The following is an 18,570-nucleotide window of genomic DNA, read 5'->3' on the forward strand; positions in this document are numbered from 1 at the left end:
GAGGGTACTACTTCATGTATCGCAAAATATTATGTCCTGACATTGGTGGTGATCTAAATATTGTATCATATGAAGTATTAACCTTAAAGTGGACAAAAGTAAAAGACTATTAAAAAGAAAGTCCTTTTGGAAATTTTCAACAAACTGACTTTAAAATGCCTTCACGGTCTTTTAAGGAAGAGAGTGAATATCTAGAGCGCATTTCTGATTATGCATATCTTATCAAGAAAGGGTTCGTTCCAAACATGAAGGTAAGATAGTGCATGGATGGAGCTACAGGTATATGGTTGCAAGAATGATGCAAACTCGTTGTCGTTAGGTGAAATATATACCAACTCTCTGGCCAAGGTTAAGATCATGTTTTTAAATTATTCTGTATTTTTTTGATGATTTACATCTTTAAAGGATCTTGATATAGTTCTCTCATTTTTAAATATATGATTTTATTTCAAATTTTTTATATATCAGTTTTATGCCCACATGTACATTTAATTGGTTATACTTATAGAATACCCCGCATATATCATATATGCACTGCATACTTAATGACCATGACTTCTGTTGTTGTATGCGTCGTTCTACAAAGAGTTCCGACAACTGCATATCATTTGCGGGGTATTCTATAATAATTATAGATTATGGCCACAATTATGGCCTCCATGCTTTTGTCTTTTAACTCTCTTGGGAATGCTTGCTACCTATCAATGGCAGACTTAATAATATCTACTGAAAACTTTGCATTTTCTAATGTCGCTAATGATATAGTACAGTACTTCAAACTAAAAAACATTGTAATCCAGGAGAATAAATTTCTGAGACTGATTTAAATTGATTCAATGTGCCATACATGTTATTTGTTTGACTCCAACAATGCAGTCCAGATTGATGATGCTCATATTAAACGTGGCATTATTGTGAATTAATGTGACACTTATTTGAGGGCGGTGCTGTTCAATATTTTTTCTGTCATATATGTGGCATTACTTAATTGGGGAGGGGGGAGGTTGAGGCTTACATATTGAGGGCAGGTTTACTTTACAGGTAAAACACAGTAAATTGCTTTGGCCTTCTGAGCTAGCTGACTTGGACATGTATAAGTTATTATTAATTATTAAATGTTCTTATTACATGTAGGTGCCTGGTAAATTCTACATAAATGATGCACTAGAAAAGATGATGTTTGATGAGCTATGGCATTGGTGTGGCACTGATGGTAATAGAGCAGTTTTCGCATGACTGTGAAAAGCTTCAGTGCCGTAAGCGTGCCGTGCTGTGACCATGATGGTTTCTAGAATTTTAATCAGCTGTTTTTTCACGCGCAATGTGATTGGTCTGATAGTGCCGTGACCTTGGCGTGATCATGTCCATGCCATGATCGTGTCCGCGCTGTGATCGTGCCCGCGCCGTGATTGTGTCTGCGCCGTGATCGTGTCCGCGCTGTGATCGTGTCCGCACTGTGTTCATGCCGTGTTCCGGGTATTGGATTGGATGAAGAGTAAATTCTCGTGCAATGTGATTGGTCTGGCGTATCCCTTGTCGGGTAACGACCGTATTTGTGCCATGATCTTTTCACAGTCATACAAAAACTGCTCTAATCATATAGCATATTAAGGTGCTTAATGTTATATATCTCATGGTAACTTTCAAGTTTAAATAACAATTTTGATAAAGACAATTGATAATTGATAAAAACACAAGCATAATATTATTTAGTTTATAAAAAAATAAGTTATGACTACTTTGTTGGGATTGTATGTAGATTTAAACCCAAGTAATTTAAGAAAAAGTCACTCATTTTACTGCAAATCCATTTCAGTATTAATGGACTACTTCGACAATGTTGTGCCCGCCATCTTGGATTGCAAGGCATTATGGGGCATCCAGGGGACAAATAGACCTTTGTTGCAGTAATGACGTCGATGGCTGCCTTTCATGTACATCATCAAAGTAGTCCATTTAGATACGCTTTTAAGCCTTTACTTTAAATTTGTTGGCTGCATAATTTTTGCCTAAATAGTTTTGAATTACATTTGAGTTTATTATTAACGAATGTTTATTTCTTTTCCTCAGTTGGAGGATTCCTTCCTGGTGTTAAACAGATTGCTAATGTTGCTGCTTTACCAGGAATAGTTGGGGTAATGATTTATAAATTTTGACTTTGTTGTCATTATTAATTATTCTTTTTGAAGCTACTGATATACAATAGTTACTATTCTTTGTTTAGTTATATGAATTTTCTCACTTTTAACAGCATTCTATTGGTCTACCAGATGTGCATTCAGGATATGGCTTTGCTATAGGTAAGTATAGTGCATATTCTTAATTCATTTGTCCATCCATCCATCTATCCATCCATACATCCATCCATCCACCCACCCATCCATCCATCCATCCATCCATCCCATCCATCCATCCATCCATCCATCCATCCATCCATCCATCCATCCATTTATCCATCCATCCATCCATCCATCCATCCATCCATCCATCTGTCCGTCTGTCTGTCTAACCACATTACCTTATATAAAACTACTCTTAGTGGTTTGAAATAAAATGGAAGTCTGACAGATTTGAATAAAAATATGTTACCGAACCAAGCCAATATATTATATATCAGCTCAGAGGTAGTTTCAGGGTTTGATCTGTGAGTTAGACATGCCCTGACTTTGATCAGCCCAGGGGTAGTTTCAGGGTTCGATCTGTGAGTTAGCCTTGCCCTGACTTTGATCAGCCCAGAGGTTGTTCCAGGGTTTGATCTGTGTGTTAGTTTTGCCCTGACTTTGATCAGCCCAGAGGTTGTTCCAGGGTTTGATCTGTGAGTTAGTTTTGCCCTGACTTTGATCAGCCCAGAGGTTGTTCCAGGGTTTGATCTGTGAGTTAGTTTTGCCCTGACTTTGATCAGCCCAGAGGTTGTTCCAGGGTTTGATCTGTAAGTTAGCCATGCCCTGACTTAGATCAGCCCAGAGGTTGTTTCAGGATTTAATCAGGAGTTAGACATTCAAGCATTGATTTTGCTTCTAATGGTGATAATTAATTGTTTTCTTTGTTGCTAGGCAACATGGCTGCATTTGACATGTCTAAACCAGAAGCAGTTGTCTCTCCAGGTAAAAAAAAATAGATACTTGTAAATTAGTATTGATTATATATGTATTAATAGTTACAGTAGCAGTGTTTTAATGACACGATTGCTGGCTGTTATCCTGCTCTAATGTTTCGTGATCCATTGGATTTAAGGCTCATTTCAAGGCTTTTTTTAATGTTAACTATTAAATATTTACTCACCGCTGAAAGTAATGGCCAATCTGTCGCTGGTGATAATCACAGGCCAAATTTGTTTTAGCTTAGCCATACATGTACCTTATTTCTGGCTTAACATCAGTGGTCAAAATGGCCAGCAAGGCAAAGATTTGACTGGACAAGACCCAGTTCTGGCCGGACATTGTCCGATATCTAGCCATTATTTTAAGCCCTGTTACTACATAAATAGTTTTGGGTTGTTGTTGTCGAACCAATCTTGCCCTACAATGTTTCTGTGTATTATTTTGGTTATCAGGTGGTGTAGGGTTTGATATCAATTGTGGTGTTCGATTGCTGAGAACAAACCTTGATGAAAAAGATGTCCAACCAGTTAAAGAAAGACTAGCTCAGGTAATATATAGTAAACTTGCTTCAAACCGACCTTCTCTGAGACTTACAGAGTCACGAGTGAAGCAAGTGGACGGGGGAGGGGATGAGTGTCTAAGTCGCTAGAGGCCGACTTGTTCCTCTTGCAGGATTTTCATTCACATTTTGCACTAAATGGCATTCGTATCTGTAGTGCATGCCAAATTTCCATACGCTAATAAAATGAGCATAATTCAGCAACCTGGTTTTTGATTCACTAAAATTGCAGGAAACGAGTTAGATAAGTCATTCGTCCAGTGCATGTGGTCCTGGTTTGGCTGCTTGTGCTTTACTTAAGCACATGTGCACTTATATGATATGGAGACGGATGACTTTGTGAAAGTCATGTAAAATGCATGTAGTAGTTGCTTGTATCTCTAGGCTCTTATTCTAATTCTTTGGAGTCCTCGTAAAAACAATCATTCATAATTTTGAAGCTGTCGCTGCTGTACTTGCTGTTTGCGCAGAGAAAAGATGAGAAATTTATTTTTGTTAGTCAATCGATATTATTATTATTTTATTGTTAATACAATCATATGCTAACTTAATCTTCCTTTTGTAGGCTTTATTTGATCATATTCCTGTGGGAGTTGGTTCTAAAGGAGTCATTCCAATGGGACCAAAGTAAGTAATGAATAAATAGTTCCAAAAACAAGCTATTTATTCCAAAATTGAATTTAGTATTATGCAAGAACAGTGCCCCAAACACCCTGTCAGCCATTTATTGGCTGATATTATTTGCTTATTTATTTATTTATTCATTCATTCATCCATCCCTCCCTACCTTCCTCCCTCCCTTCCTTCCTTCCTTCCTTCCTTCCTTCCTTCCTTAATTAATGTAAATAATTTTAAGACCTAATTTTCTTATATGGTTTACATGATTGACTGAAATAGTTTAAAATAATGAAATCTGTTAGAGACCTAGAGGAGGCACTAGAAATGGGTATGGACTGGTCATTAAGAGAAGGCTACGCATGGGCAGAGGATAAAGAACACTGTGAGGAGTATGGGAGAATGTTACAAGCAGACACAAGTAAAGTCAGCACGAAGGCCAAGAAGAGAGGACTGCCACAGGTAGATTGCATTTTTATTTGTTTTTACTAGCCATGGAATTTAGAGTCGTATGCAGCTCATGATAAGTAAAATTGCAGTTATTGAAAACTTATCATAAATATGCACAAGCCAAGGAAAATGAAACCTGTTCTATTCCTTCCGATTCTAATGCACACTTGTGGCTGCAATATTTGACTTCATTTTATGGTTTTCACTTGGTCATATGCTGCTTGATGGACTCAGATTCTGACTTTGACCCTGATTCTATTGTAAAAATGTCTAGATAGGATAGTGCTATCCACGCTTCGTACAACCGGGCCCTGTTAACAGGGTTAGTGCTACTCCTTAAACTCCTTGAAAACTCCTTGAATTTAATTCACGTTTTCAGGGGCACTTGAAAAGCTCTTGGATTTTAACAAAACTCCTTGAATTTTTGCTTTGATCATTACTTGCATGGTTCTGAAATAGATCTAGTCAGAAAGATTGGAAAATCTGAAAGTCGGCCATGTGCAACCACCGTGTAAAACCTTGGCATAGTTAGCTGAACATACTCCTTGAAAATTCATTTTTGGGTCCTTGTATACTCCTTGGATAGTCCTTGAATTTTAAGTGGTTACCTCAGCATGAACTCTGTGTTAATAATATTTGGAATGAACTTTCACTACTTATCAATGCTGGGTTATTAAATATACAATTGCTACTTACTGCTTGCTTACCTTGACTCAATACAATGACTTGTATAACAAGCACTGTCTTAGTAATTAAAGTATTGATTATGGTTTTGCTGTTAATCAATCAATGTAGCTTGGCACTCTTGGCGCTGGAAATCATTATGCTGAAATACAAGTAGTAGACAAAATATTTGATGAATTTGCTGCGAAGAAAATGGGAATAGACCACACAGGACAGGTTGGTGATGACACTATTAGTTTCCTCTCCTTCTTACAACTCCTCATCTGTTCATTTAATTCCCTGCTAGCAGAGTCTCTTTCTCTTTCTCTCCCTTCTTTTAGGCAGGGAGGAAGGAGACTCTGCTGATGGACGAACGAAACCAGTTTTAAAACCGGTTTTAACTGGGTACATGTAGTGGGCATAAGCAAATGTAACACACCGTGGCACCAAACGTTGTTTGACAAGAGCGGCTCATGAAGTCATGACAGCGTTGCTAAGTTACACCACACAGGCACGACAAGTATAACCTCCTACATCGGCAGAGTCTATTTTTCTCACTCCACCAAAACAAATGGAAAATATGCTCTGTTAGCAGGAAATTCATCTAATATCTAAAGTCTATAATTTAGCTTTGACTATTGCACCATAGCATGGGATAATCACAATAGAGCTAGGCTCAAAACTAATTGAAAGCCTAAACATCAAAATGGAAAGAGGGGAGAAAACTGAAAAGCCTGGAAGGAAATCCTCTCGGCACAGAAGAGAACCATCAATTAAGCTACTCTACTCACATACAACACCAGCCCCGGGAATAGCAGATACAGTCAACTCTCTTTACAGTGGACACCCTCAGGACCATCACTTGGTGTCTGTATATGACAAGCGTCCGCAATAACAAGAATTAATTACGGTCATTTCTTTGTCATTATTTTTGCCGGGGATTTTGCCCCTGTTCGTAATAGCGAGGTGTCCGTAATATCAGGGTGTCTGCAAGGCGAGAGTTGACTGTATTATTGATGCATGTAAATGAGATGCAAATGAGACAACAAGCATTGTATCAACCTGATAGCCTCACTTGTATGATTCTCAAAACTGAAGAATACCTCATTGTGTCGAATGTAAAAATATTACCAGCTATTAAACCTGAGTCACATTGGTGTCACACATGCCCCTGTGCTTCATATTCCTGTTATTACCCTTCCAGTAAACCTTTCCTTCATTTTTCTCATACATCTTTCTCTATTTCTCTTAGGCCTGTTTCATTCCTACAGTACTTTTTGCATTGTTGCAGTTTTAATAACAGTATCTTTGGGTTAATTTTTTCTCCGGTTTTAGGTATGTTTAATGATTCATAGTGGGAGCAGAGGTCTGGGCCATCAGGTAGCCACAGGTAAATATCTCATCAAACCTACCTTATTTAATCAATGAAATTATTAATTATAAATATTAATTAAATATTTAAATCTGTAAAAGTGTCAAATCATTCCAGATCTAATTCAAGACACAAGACTCACAGACACTGTCACTACCTGTAAATTCAATGTTCTATACACATGACACTCAACTCACAAGGGTGGATCCGGGGGGGGGGGGCAAAGGGGGGCTAAAGCCCCCCTTCGGCAGAAAAAAAACAAAACAAAACTGAAGAATTAGTTGCTTTTTTGTTATTGTTTTCCATTGTGTTGACGGAAGAAACTCAATTAGCCCCCACTAAACTCAATTAGCCCCCACTAAACTCCATTAGCACCCACTAAACTCAATTATCACCCACTAAACTCAATTAGCACCCACTAAACTCAATTAGCACCCACTAAACTCAATTAGCACCCACTAAACTCAATTAGCACCCACTAAACTCAATTAGCACCCACTAAACTCAATTAGCACCCACTAAACTCAATTAGCACCCACTAACTCAATTAGCACCCACTAAACTCAATTAGCCCCCACTAAACTCAATTAGCACCCACTAAACTCAATTAGCACCCACTAAACTCAATTAGCACCCACTAAACTCAATTAGCCCCCCCCCCCACCCCTCCCCCCAAAAAAATTATGGCTGGATCCGCCCTTGCCTCACATGTAGACTTTTGTGGAGGGAGGAAACGAAAAAAGCATACAGCGAACAGCATATCAAACAAACTCAAGTTCCTTATTAGCTTGCCTGGGTGAATTGGGACTTGTTAGCAGCATGGACCATCCATTTTACCCAAGCTGATTTTTTTCATTTTAATTTGGTCATTTCTTGCTTTGATAAGATGCATTAGTTGCGATGGAGAAAGCAATGAAGAGAGACAAGATTGAAGTAAATGACAGACAGGTAAGGAGTGATATGTTTCATGTACTACACATCTCACTGAAGTGTGGTGGCAGTTCAAAAATTTGTCTCCCTACCACACCCTAATTTGTCAACTGGCACGCCTACTTTTGCCACTGTCTCGGATCTAGCACATTGCTAGTAAGGAATTCACTGTAATACATGAAAATGGAACGCCGACTGCTGTAACAAAAGTAGGCATGTCAGTAGACGAATTAGGGTGTGGTAGCGAGACAAATTTTTGACCTGTCACCACAGTTCAAGGAGATCCATAGGAATAAGTTCTTAATAACTTCCTGAGTGTATCATTGCTGAATACTGTATATGATAGGCAATTATTTACATATCACAATAAGTATAGAAAATCGCATGATTTTGAGTACAATTCAGAATTTATAGGTATGAGTGATGTTGTGAACGTTTTTGACAAGCCTTTAAGCAAGTTCAATTTTGAGAACTTTCAAAACATCTTTAGGATCTATAAATATAAATTCAGAATTGTACGAGAAGATTGTGCAATTTGGTACTCCTACGGGTACAATTAACGATGTAACTGTACTCCTCGACCAATCAGAGTCGAGTAATTTTGTTGAGTGTACTATAAGGGATTTAATGTACTCCTCTTGACCAATCGGAATCTAGTAATATTGTTGAGTGTATTATGATAATTATTATGTACATGTAGTTCAGATACAATATGTAAATTGCCTATCATATATTCAGCTATTATTATTGATTATTGCGATACAAAATTATCAATTTCTATATTACAGTAGTTAGTCTCTGCCAATCAAATTATGGTCCAAAGACCAGCCATTGTTTTAAGCCCATTATCTTAACAGGATGTTCAACCTGGATTTATGAAAATACATTAACCAACAATAATGCCACTTCACAGCTGAGTTTATCATGGGGGGGAGGGGTCATTAACATGGTGTGTCCCTTATCACTTATCTGGCCAATAGACCTTTTAGATCTGGGCTGTAATACCTATGTACTGTAGTGTAGTTTGCAATAAAGTATCTTCATCAGTTTAAATTGATGGTTTTTTTTTTGTTCTGACAGCTTGCCTGTGCCCACATCAAGTCTCAAGAAGGACAAGATTACTTAAAAGCCATGGCAGCGGCTGCTAATTTTGCATGGGTTAATCGTTCTAGCATGACATTCCTCTCAAGACAGGTAATCTCTTGAGCTTCAGAGGGGAATGTAGACTGTACAGAGTGAGGAGGGCATGTCCTTTGGCTATAATAATTTTTTTCTTGTTGGTTCCCAAATGCCTTGACTAACTTAATTGTTCTTGTTTTAATCAATTTAAAGGCATTTGCAAAGATTTTCAAGAGCACGCCAGATGATCTGGACATGCATGTCATCTATGACGTGTCACACAACATCGCGAAAGTTGAGGAACATGTATCCTTTACAATCTCCTGTACCCAACCTTGTCAGAGTAATCATGAACAGTACTCTAGATGACCAGATGACACTTTTTAATCTACACTTGACTGACTGACAGAATAAAACCAACCTACGAGAACAGATCTGGACTTGGTCGACTGTTGATCATTAAGGCTTGATTACACAGAGCAATTTTCTCTGCAACTTTGTCTACCAACATCATTGCTAAATAAGTTGCATGGAGCATTGCAGAGTGTAACATATAATGCATTTTGAAAAAATGTTGAGAGGCAAGATTCATCAATCGTTGCCATAAGTAGAATTGTTTTTTTACTTTTGGTAATGATATGCATAAGCAATATCATTATATACAGTATAATACTCTTGAGTTCTAGCTTTTGAGAAGTTCATAGTAACAAGAGTGAAGGATGACATAATCTATCGGGATTTTCCTTGATTCTTTTGATCAAACCATGTATAGTTCTTTGAAGGAAAGCAAACACAGCTACTTGTTCATAGGAAGGGATCTACGAGAGCATTCCCTCCTCATCATCCTTTAATCCCAGTTGATTATCAGGTTAGTATACTGCTCTTCCCAGTAGACCGTTACACCCCACGTTTTTTCAACCCATCCAGAGGAGCTTTTAAACCCGCCCGCGGCTGAGAAAAATTGGTCGCGTGATCGCATTTTGTGTACCACGTGATGAGCTTTTGATGTACCACGTGATCAAAATTTGACAACGCCAAAAAATCGTAGTAGTACCTCACATATACCACAGTTTTCTGTATTTTCAATGCTTTGGGATAAACTATTTTTATGACGTCTTGTTTTTTGACTTGCCGATACTTTAATGCTAAACATATTTTGGACGTCGTAGCGGAGTATTTGTAATGATGCTTCTTGCCTTCTGATTGGCTGTATTTTCAATGGTTCGAGATAAACTATTTTTATGACGTCTTGTTAACTCATGGTCTTTTGACTTCATTCAATTCAAGCAGTAGACACTTTAATGCTAGAAATTTTTTGGACGTTGTAGCAGAATATTTGTAATGCTGCTTCTGATTGGCTGTATTTCCAATGGTTCGAGATAAACTATTTTTATGCGCGAAATCACCAAGGGCAGATCCAGGATTTTTAAAAGGGAATTGACGGTTATGGGATACCTCGCACCATTACCACAGGAAACCCATAAAAGGCGGGAAAATGGTGTAAATATGGCATCTCAAATTAACTGAAATAAAATTTGAAAGCTTCAAGTAAACTGAGCGAAAGCTTGTCTGGATAAAATGTTTTTAGTGTATTAGGAAAAGGATTTGATAGCGTCAATAGCGTCAAGTTTTCAAACGCTCGTGCCTATGGAATGTTGTGAAAGTGCGTTGATTGACGTACACCAAAACCAACAAAAATATTGTGCGAATTCGCACAAGTGATTGGAAAGCGCTGCAATGCCTATGAAAAGATATTCTATGTCCTGAATTAATTGATACGATTTTCCAGCTCACAGGTCAACCAGTACTGATTGGAGGGACTATGGGCACAAGCAGGTAAACTTTCCTCAAATAGAAGTATTATAAGAAGTATTAAGAATGTTGCATGGATTATCTATCGCTAATTAATGTAGGAAGCACGGATGGCGTAGACGTGAGAGCTCTCACCTCTATGCGACCCAAGGTCAATACTCCTTTTTACAGTTCTATTCAGTGACCACGAATAATAGTTCCTAGCCGAGGCTGGAGTTACGACGCATAGCAAAACTACAGTTTATCATGCGCGGTAACTCCAGCCTCGGCTAGAAACTATTATTCGTGGTCACTGAATGGAACTGTAAAAAGAAGTATTCCCAGACTTGGTGTTGTATGTGAGTAGAGTTGCTTGGTAGTTCTCTCCTATGCTTCGAGGGTTTTTCTCCGGGTTCAAAAATCAACATCTAACTTCCAATTGGAATTCAGTGGATCAAGAGCCACTGTAAAAATGCCACTGTTAGTTAAGAAAGATTCCTTAGACTTTTTGATCTCAAAGTGTATTATCAGTGCATATATCTATTTACAAATGTTTTTAAGGAGGTTAGTTTTATAGTTATTAAAGTAGTACTTCTCCAAAAACATACAAAAATAGGCTTTGCACCATCACTTGACGGCAGCCATGTTAGATGGCAGGAACAATACAATCGTTTTACACGAGAAAGAATTCTATTCCCGAGAGCAAAGGGATTGTATTGTTCTTCCATCTAACCACAGGCAGCCCAAGCTGTATTAGGGGTGTGACCACGTGATGGTGCAAAGCATCTATTTATAATAATTTCCTTGATAATCGTGTTGTGTGTTATCCACAGCTATGTTCTTACTGGGACTGATAAAGGGATGGATGAAACATTTGGGTCTACATGCCATGGGGCTGTAAGTTTAAAAAGAAAGCAATGTGCTTTCTCGGTTTTTTTTTTTTACTTTGTTTGTTTGTTTTTTTTGTTTTTTTGTTTTTGTTTGTTTTTTTTTTTTTCTTTTTTTTTTTTTTTTTTTGTATTATATTGTTCTACATGAAAATATCTTAAATTTCTTATTTTTTAGGGGCGAGCACTTTCTAGAGCAAAATCTAGGTAAGTCCTGCATATGTTATCGCACAAATTTCTTTAATTTTGAATTATCTGTTGCTCAGGTTTAGCCACGTTTTTGTGTGAAATATTTTATTTGGTTATATATAAGTAGCAAAGTTAATTGTGGTCAGCGATATAACTGCGCATGCTCCTTAGCTGTTTCTTGGCCAGATGGTTTGCTTTGCCATCGCTGTTGCAGTTGCTTGTGTTTGTCACAAGTATAAACCATTCCACTGTGTATACGTACAGTGAGACAGGTACCGAGATTTACCCGTGGCAAGGTTGGCATAGTCACTTCTTGCTATAGTTACTAGCCTTGCTTATGGCCTAGTTTGCTGCCAGGCAACTACCCTTCATCTATTTAGAGGCTTTTATTATGCTTGACTTACGAAGGAGAACAATAAATAAATAAATAAATACAAAGCAAATAAGCGTGATGAGGGTCAGACGAACAGACTCGAGGTCCCGGCGAGGCGCGCCCCGTTAAGATATGTTTCAGATTCTGCAGAGCAAGTCTGTGTAATTTCATTACAAGCTGTTGCAGCTATGCATTTACTTCACTAACACAATATGTAGTATAGTTAAAGAATTTGAATATAGTACATCAACTGTCAATCAAGCAATTGCCTCCCACGTCGTGATTGGTTCGAGCGATATTGTCAAAGTCAAACCATAATAATCATGTGTGCTTCATTTTGTTACACTGTTCTGATCAAAAAGCTTGAATGTTTATTCTCAAATCATCAGGAGGACATTTGAGTATCAAGATGTGCTGGCCAGTCTTCAACAGAAGGGCATCTCCATCAGAGTAGCATCACCAAAGCTTGTTGTGGAAGAGGTACACTTGAGGCCATCTTGGTCGTATTTTCATTAGCTGTAAAATGAGTACTCTTGTCAAGTATTAGCTCCCCTGCTAGCAGAGCCTATTTTCCTTGTTTTGGTGGAGTGAGAAAAATAGACTCTGCCGATGTAGGACGTTATACTTGTCGCGCCTGCGTGGCGTAACTTAGCAACGCTGTTATGATTTTGACAGCCGCTCTCGTTAAACAACGTTTGGCGCCAAGTTGTGTTACGCTTGCTCATGCGCACTACATCTGCCCTGTTAAAAACCGGTTTTAAAACTGGTTTCGTTCGTTCACGATTGTGCGGTGTATCAAAGGAAACGCTCTACATCAGCAGAGTCTCCTTCCTCCCTGCCTAAAAGAAGGGAGAGAAAGAGGAGGGACTCTGCTAGCAGGGAAGTATTAACTAATGAAATCTTGTGAAACGTTTAGTGATCTATGACACTCGGTTCTCCGATTTTCCTCCCTCCATAAAAATCAACATGTCAGTTGAGAGTTGTGTCTATAGAATATCGAATGTAGTAAGGAGCGTGTATGGAGGATACCCGGCTCTACAAGCTTCTAGCTTTAAAGCCTACCGTGTATAAAGAAAAAGATTTTTATTTATTTCATTACACCTCAGAATGTCGCTGACTCTGCAATGCTTCAATGCAAGTGTTGATATGGCACAGTTTCTTCGAACCTTAGGCCTGATCAAAGTCCAGACTGGGCTAATGGAATTTAACGTGTTACAGTAGGTTTTGTGGGGGGATGGGGGGGGGGGGGGGGGGGACCGTAAAACCAGGTTAAAAAACCTCGAATCAAGGGAGAGATCTGACAAACTCTACTCACATGTGATGCCTAGTCTGGGAGTCAAACCTGAGACTCCAGAGGTGATAAAAGAGAGGCGAGTGTCGTTTGGTTACCCAGGCTCTTTATCCTGCAATGCTATCCTGCGCCATTGATATGCTGCTATCCAAAGAAATTGTAACCAGTTCTCATCGTGTTTGTGTAATCAAATTGACAGCAACAAATAATATTCGGGTATTTTTTGCCTGAAAGCAAGAGTCCAAGTCAGAGTAATCGTATAGTGTTGAAAAACTCTCTCGTCTCGATTGGTGAAGATCGCATTATTTTGTTCTGTTCTGTTTCAGGCTCCAGAGTCTTACAAAGATGTTACGAGCGTGGTCGACACTTGTAAGTATTCCCTAGAATGGATTCTGTTTATGTGTTCGGGAGAATTGTTTACCAGGGAGGGGAGGGGGTCCGGCGAGATTTAATGGGGGGGGGGGGGGGTGGTTAAAAATTCAGGTTCAGGAGGGGGCTACACAAAAGGATTCGAATCTTACAGCAGAATCTTACAATTAGAAAGAAAATGAAAAATAATGGAGGGGCCATTTCTCATTGCAACAAAGGACAGGGGGTCAGATGAGTTACCAAGCCACAAAAAATTGACAGTCCTTTAGGTGATACAGGCTACGACACGTTACTATCCGACAAACCATTCGGGAAAAATACTAAGATTTCGAAACTCTCTTTTTAACAGGTCATATGGCAGGAATCAGTAAGAAAGCTATCCGATTAAGGCCGATTGCTGTTATCAAGGGGTGAACGAACAATGCTACAGATTGTCAATAAACACAAGAATGCATCAAGCTGGCAACATGTCAACAGAGATAGGGGAGTAATTGCATGGATCTTCGAGGAATAAACAACAACACCATCAGCAACAAAAAATGTGAAGCTGAACATCGTGTTACTAACACCTCATAGCCACAATTCAATAAACCGTTTTACCGATACGGAGGCTTAAAACTATAGAATGCCGGGGGGGGGGGGGGACTAATAGAAGATTTATTATCCATGCCGAGGTTAAAGAAAAAAATTGGGTCGAGTTGTCATCGTAATGCATTGTGGGGCTGTTTGTGGGACAAATTCCCAAGATGGCGTCTTCCTGTGGTACATGGTCTTCCGGTTGTATGGGCGTGCATGCGGTTTCTTAAAAGTCGCGCGGACTCATAAGTAAACAATATGGCGGATGAGACACGAGTAAAAACGTCTGCGCATGCTCTGAATCCGTATGCAAATTAGTCAAAAACATGTAAATTTGACTTTCAAACATGCCTGATAAATTGGACTTCATAAAATGCCAAAACTTAGTGTCCATGCTTGAAACTTAAGGCTAATTCTTTCATATTGTGTTTGTTAATGCAGTATCTTGGTCTGACAAAAGTATACTCTAGAACGTTTTTGTATACTTGGAGAAAACAAACATTTATTTTCTCACTCAAACTCTCCAAAATTCTTAGAGAACGTGCTGAAGTGCACGCAAAGGTTTTTCTCTGGTGTCGGCGGATGATACAAATAAAATTTTATGTACGCCGCCATCTTTGCTACTCGAGCCCACGCTATTTTTCGCGGAAAACCGTATTCGTCATCAAACGTCAGTACCACAGGAAGACCAGTCAACAAATTTATGTCTGCCGTCACGGCTCCCTTGGACTGTTCAGCCGCCAGGGTGTCTTATTTAACTTAACGTCTTTCAATATAACTTATATTTAACGATTATTCGCCAAAGGCGAAGTGAATATCGGTACGAGGTAGATATTCACCATAATCACTGAGCCTGAGGCGAATAATTGTTTTCTTATGATTTTAGACTTGAATATCAGAGAAAAGTCGAAATTCAGGATAGAAAACGTTTGGAAAACCTCCTAATCATCGCCGGATCGGTCAGAATCACCGGTCGCTCGACCAATCACAGCTCGAAAAGCTCGTGAAATTATACTAAATATATATATACGCTTTGCAATGAGAAGCACATGTAGAATGCATTTGAATATATATTTGTTGGTAACTAGTTAAAATATTATTCGAAACAGTGTGACTTCACGTTTAATTCATTTGAAAAACGTAATCCCGACATTCAGTACTACTTAATAAATTTATACGGTTCCCTTTGCATTCCATAATTCAAGATGGCCGCCGTATCGGTAAAAAAATCTATAGGCATATGTGGTTACAAAATTGAAATGATAAATAAAAGTATAATAATAAAATATTTCTCACTCCAAGACTGATACACGTATTATATATCAACTTGCCTTCTTTTTTAACAACACTTTTTGAAATTATTGACATTGTGCAACAACTCATGATTGGGTTCGGGTTATGTTTCAATCTCGTACCCAGAGCCCTTATTTCTTACTGCGCATGCTCGACGAAATAATTGGGCTCTTGAAAACTCCAATATTTCCTGTGCTGTGATTGGTTCTCGAGAACAAAGGAAGATACCGGAAGTAAAAATTACAGTACTAGGGAAAATAAACAAGATGGCGTCTCGAATTAAGTACACCAAAAAAGCCTTTAGGGCCGGATTTTTCAAAGTTTTGCCGGTTTTGTAATGGAAATTGTATTGATGTCCATCCAATAGATATTTTCGGCGTTAATTCAACTGAAAACCATCTTCAAAACCTAATTTTCCAAGCGCAAATTCACATGCTCGTTGCAACCTCGTTCCCAGGGCCCTCTCGGCCCGACTCCAAAACAAAATGGCGGTCGTCGGGGAGAAGACCGCCATTTTGTTTTGGAGTCGGGTCGAGAGGGCCCTGGGAACGAGGTTGTGCTCGTTGAACTTCGTCCGCCATTTTGAATTTACCTAGTCTGTCATAATGCGCATGTGCGAGAAATCCAGAATCTGGGTCTTCCGGTTTGGAGTTTTCCAGAGCCCAATTATTTCGTCGAGCATGCGCAGTAAGAAATAAGGGCTCTGGGTACGAGATTGACTCCAAACCGGAAGACTTCAGTATCTTAATAATAATGATCATTGAAATAAAGTTGACAATCATCTAGTAAAATAAAAACGCTTTTTTTCAATCGAATTTCCCTGTTTCCGATGCTTTGAAAAGGCGTGATTTTGATTGCTTAACAAAGCTTTAATTTACATTTTATTATGGCGGCTAACTTTGTTTGATCTGGCCGAGCGTGACTTTTGAAGCAAACCAGTTTGATTGAGCGAGCCAGTCAGTCAGAGGCACCACGCTAAACCTGTTCTTTGAGATCTACATAGCCTGCAAAGCAGGCGTTCTTGTGGGTTTGGGGAAAAACCGGGGTTTTGGGGGAACTTTGGAACAAGCGAGAATTGAAACCGAGCAATTTTTATGGAAATAGTTGGCCGAGATAATTTTTCCGGGGCAGACAGAGTTAATATAACATAATACAGACTGACTTTGAGTACCGTATTCCACGCGGCCACTCATGCATATTGTATATATTACTTAAACATTGTTTTACTGAAGCAAAACTTGAGAGATGTTTTCCTCAAAACTTTCTTCATCTGTTTCCTTACTCAAAAACCTTGTGTTCAGTGGCGCAGTAGGGAAATCGATTCGATTTGGAATTCCGCATTTCAATTGTCGATTGTTCAGTATCTGACCAGGTGAAGAAGCTAGTAAGAGTACTCTTGTTAAAGCAATAATCGGTGGACAATAATCTCTGTGTTCATTGGCAAGATAGCGATGCTCGATTCCATCATGTGTGGCTTCGTCACCACTGCCCGTGTGCCGCTTGTGTGGATCCAAGCACCAGGCAGAAGTTTATCGATATGGCGGACATTCCCGAATACATTCGTCCAAAGCGAGTCGACGTTGCTTCAGATACGTTACGCATCACTTGGGAAGACGGGCATAACACTTGTTATCATGGATCTTGGTTGAAAGAGAATGCATATGATGGCTATTCGAGAGAAGAGGTAAAGAAAGGTTATGGCAGCATAGCGCACGAATCTGAAATGCTCCTTTGGAACAAGGACATAATCGCTGCTAACCCGCCTCCTGAGTTCAACTATAAAGAGCTCCAAGAAAATGATACTCTTGTCAGTGAATCATTAGATGGTATTTTGCGATATGGCTTTATCTTTGTCAACCAAACCCCAACAAATGAGGAATCGATAGCAAATGTTTGTAAACGAATCGGTGGCCTTGTCCAAGAAACGCAGTACGGTCGAATATATATACTGGAGAACAAGGATTTGACACATTCTGATCTTTCCTATTTGGGTTATGCTCTCCAGGGTCATACAGACCAGACGTACTTCGCTTCTCCTCCAGGCTTACAAGCAATGCACTGCTCGTACCATTATGGAACTGGGGGAATGAGTCTTCTAGTCGATGGGTTTATGGCAGCAAAAACCCTTTTTAAGGAAGAGCCAGAGGCGTTTCAAGTTCTAACCAGCACTCAAGTTACCTTTGAGTACGACAGTAATTACCATCACATTTGTAGTCATGGTCCTCTTCTAGAACTCGACCCCTTCACCAAGGAATTGAAAAACCTACGCTACAACCTTTCGCGCATTGGTCCGATGGTCAACAAGGATCTTACTTATGAAGAGATGGAGAAGTTCTACCAGGCTGTGAGGTTGTTCGGGTCGATTGTTCGCCGCCCTGAGAATGAGCTTTGGCACAAACTCACACCCGGTAAAGTCATTGTTATGGATAATCGACGCACGTTACACGGAAGATCAGCTGTTACTGGATCAAGGAAGCTAATGGGATGTTTCGTTAGTGTTGATGGCTACTTGGGCAGTTGGAAGGCGAAGAAGATAAACAGAAGAGCATAAATGAAATAATGAAGAACATGAGCGGCCTAATACAATGCAGATAATGTAATATGCTCTAATATTGCATGTATTAATAATAATAATAATAATAATAATAATAATAATAATAATAATAATAATAATAATAATAATAACTGTTCCCAGCGAGATCTTGAAAGATATCGTAGATGTGCCTTTGAATCGAAGCGAGACGAACGGTGAGCTTGCAATGATAGAGACATGTGAATAATTAAAGGTGTTTAAAAAAGGTCTCTATCATTACAAGCTCACCGTTCGTCTCGCTTCGATTCAAAGGCACGGCTACCTTTCAAGATGGCCCAGGGAACCTTTTTTTGGAAAAATTTTTTGGACGTACCGTAAAGATAATACATATTCACTACTCTTAGATAATATGCGCATACTTAATTTGAGTCATCAAAACGAGGCTAAGCCCCGCAGGGC

At 39.1% G+C, this 18,570-nt stretch overlaps 2 protein-coding genes across 2 annotated transcripts; both read left to right on the top strand.

The window, feature by feature from the left end:
- Positions 1–99: 99 nt before the first annotated feature.
- Positions 100–14,314, top strand: LOC116307330 (RNA-splicing ligase RtcB homolog). Its single transcript, XM_031717516.2, has 20 exons — positions 100–251; positions 1,135–1,213; positions 2,071–2,135; positions 2,252–2,300; positions 3,054–3,104; positions 3,554–3,648; positions 4,226–4,287; positions 4,581–4,737; positions 5,521–5,625; positions 6,724–6,778; positions 7,647–7,708; positions 8,771–8,884; positions 9,023–9,115; positions 9,582–9,677; positions 10,599–10,645; positions 11,434–11,497; positions 11,666–11,694; positions 12,439–12,529; positions 13,667–13,709; positions 14,059–14,314. Exons 1-20 carry the CDS (start codon positions 156–158, stop codon positions 14,121–14,123), a joined length of 1,518 nt encoding a protein of 505 aa, XP_031573376.2. The 5' UTR covers positions 100–155; the 3' UTR covers positions 14,124–14,314.
- Positions 14,315–16,856: 2,542 nt separating this feature from the next.
- Positions 16,857–18,161, top strand: LOC116307327 (trimethyllysine dioxygenase, mitochondrial-like). Its single transcript, XM_031717513.2, has one exon. The coding sequence runs from the start codon at positions 17,116–17,118 to the stop codon at positions 18,127–18,129; it is 1,014 nt and encodes a 337-aa protein (XP_031573373.2). The 5' UTR covers positions 16,857–17,115; the 3' UTR covers positions 18,130–18,161.
- The last annotated feature ends 409 nt before the right edge of the window (positions 18,162–18,570 follow it).

The sequence above is a fragment of the Actinia tenebrosa genome, unplaced genomic scaffold (assembly GCF_029948245.1).
Source record: "Actinia tenebrosa isolate PJP-AT-01 unplaced genomic scaffold, QUT_ActTen_1.0 PGA_scaffold3__52_contigs__length_22856419, whole genome shotgun sequence".
NCBI classification, from domain to species: Eukaryota; Metazoa; Cnidaria; class Anthozoa; order Actiniaria; family Actiniidae; genus Actinia; species Actinia tenebrosa.

Excerpts from the sequence above, each read along its gene's own strand:
- LOC116307330 (XM_031717516.2), top strand. The coding sequence starts at position 156 with ATGCCTTCACGGTCTTTTAAGGAAGAGAGTGAATATCTAGAGCGCATT. Across the intron at positions 2,301-3,053 it reads AGGATATGGCTTTGCTATAG|GCAACATGGCTGCATTTGAC; the intron begins GTAAGTATAGTG and ends CTTTGTTGCTAG. Across the intron at positions 9,678-10,598 it reads TAATCCCAGTTGATTATCAG|CTCACAGGTCAACCAGTACT; the intron begins GTTAGTATACTG and ends ACGATTTTCCAG.
- LOC116307327 (XM_031717513.2), top strand. The coding sequence starts at position 17,116 with ATGGCGGACATTCCCGAATACATTCGTCCAAAGCGAGTCGACGTTGCT.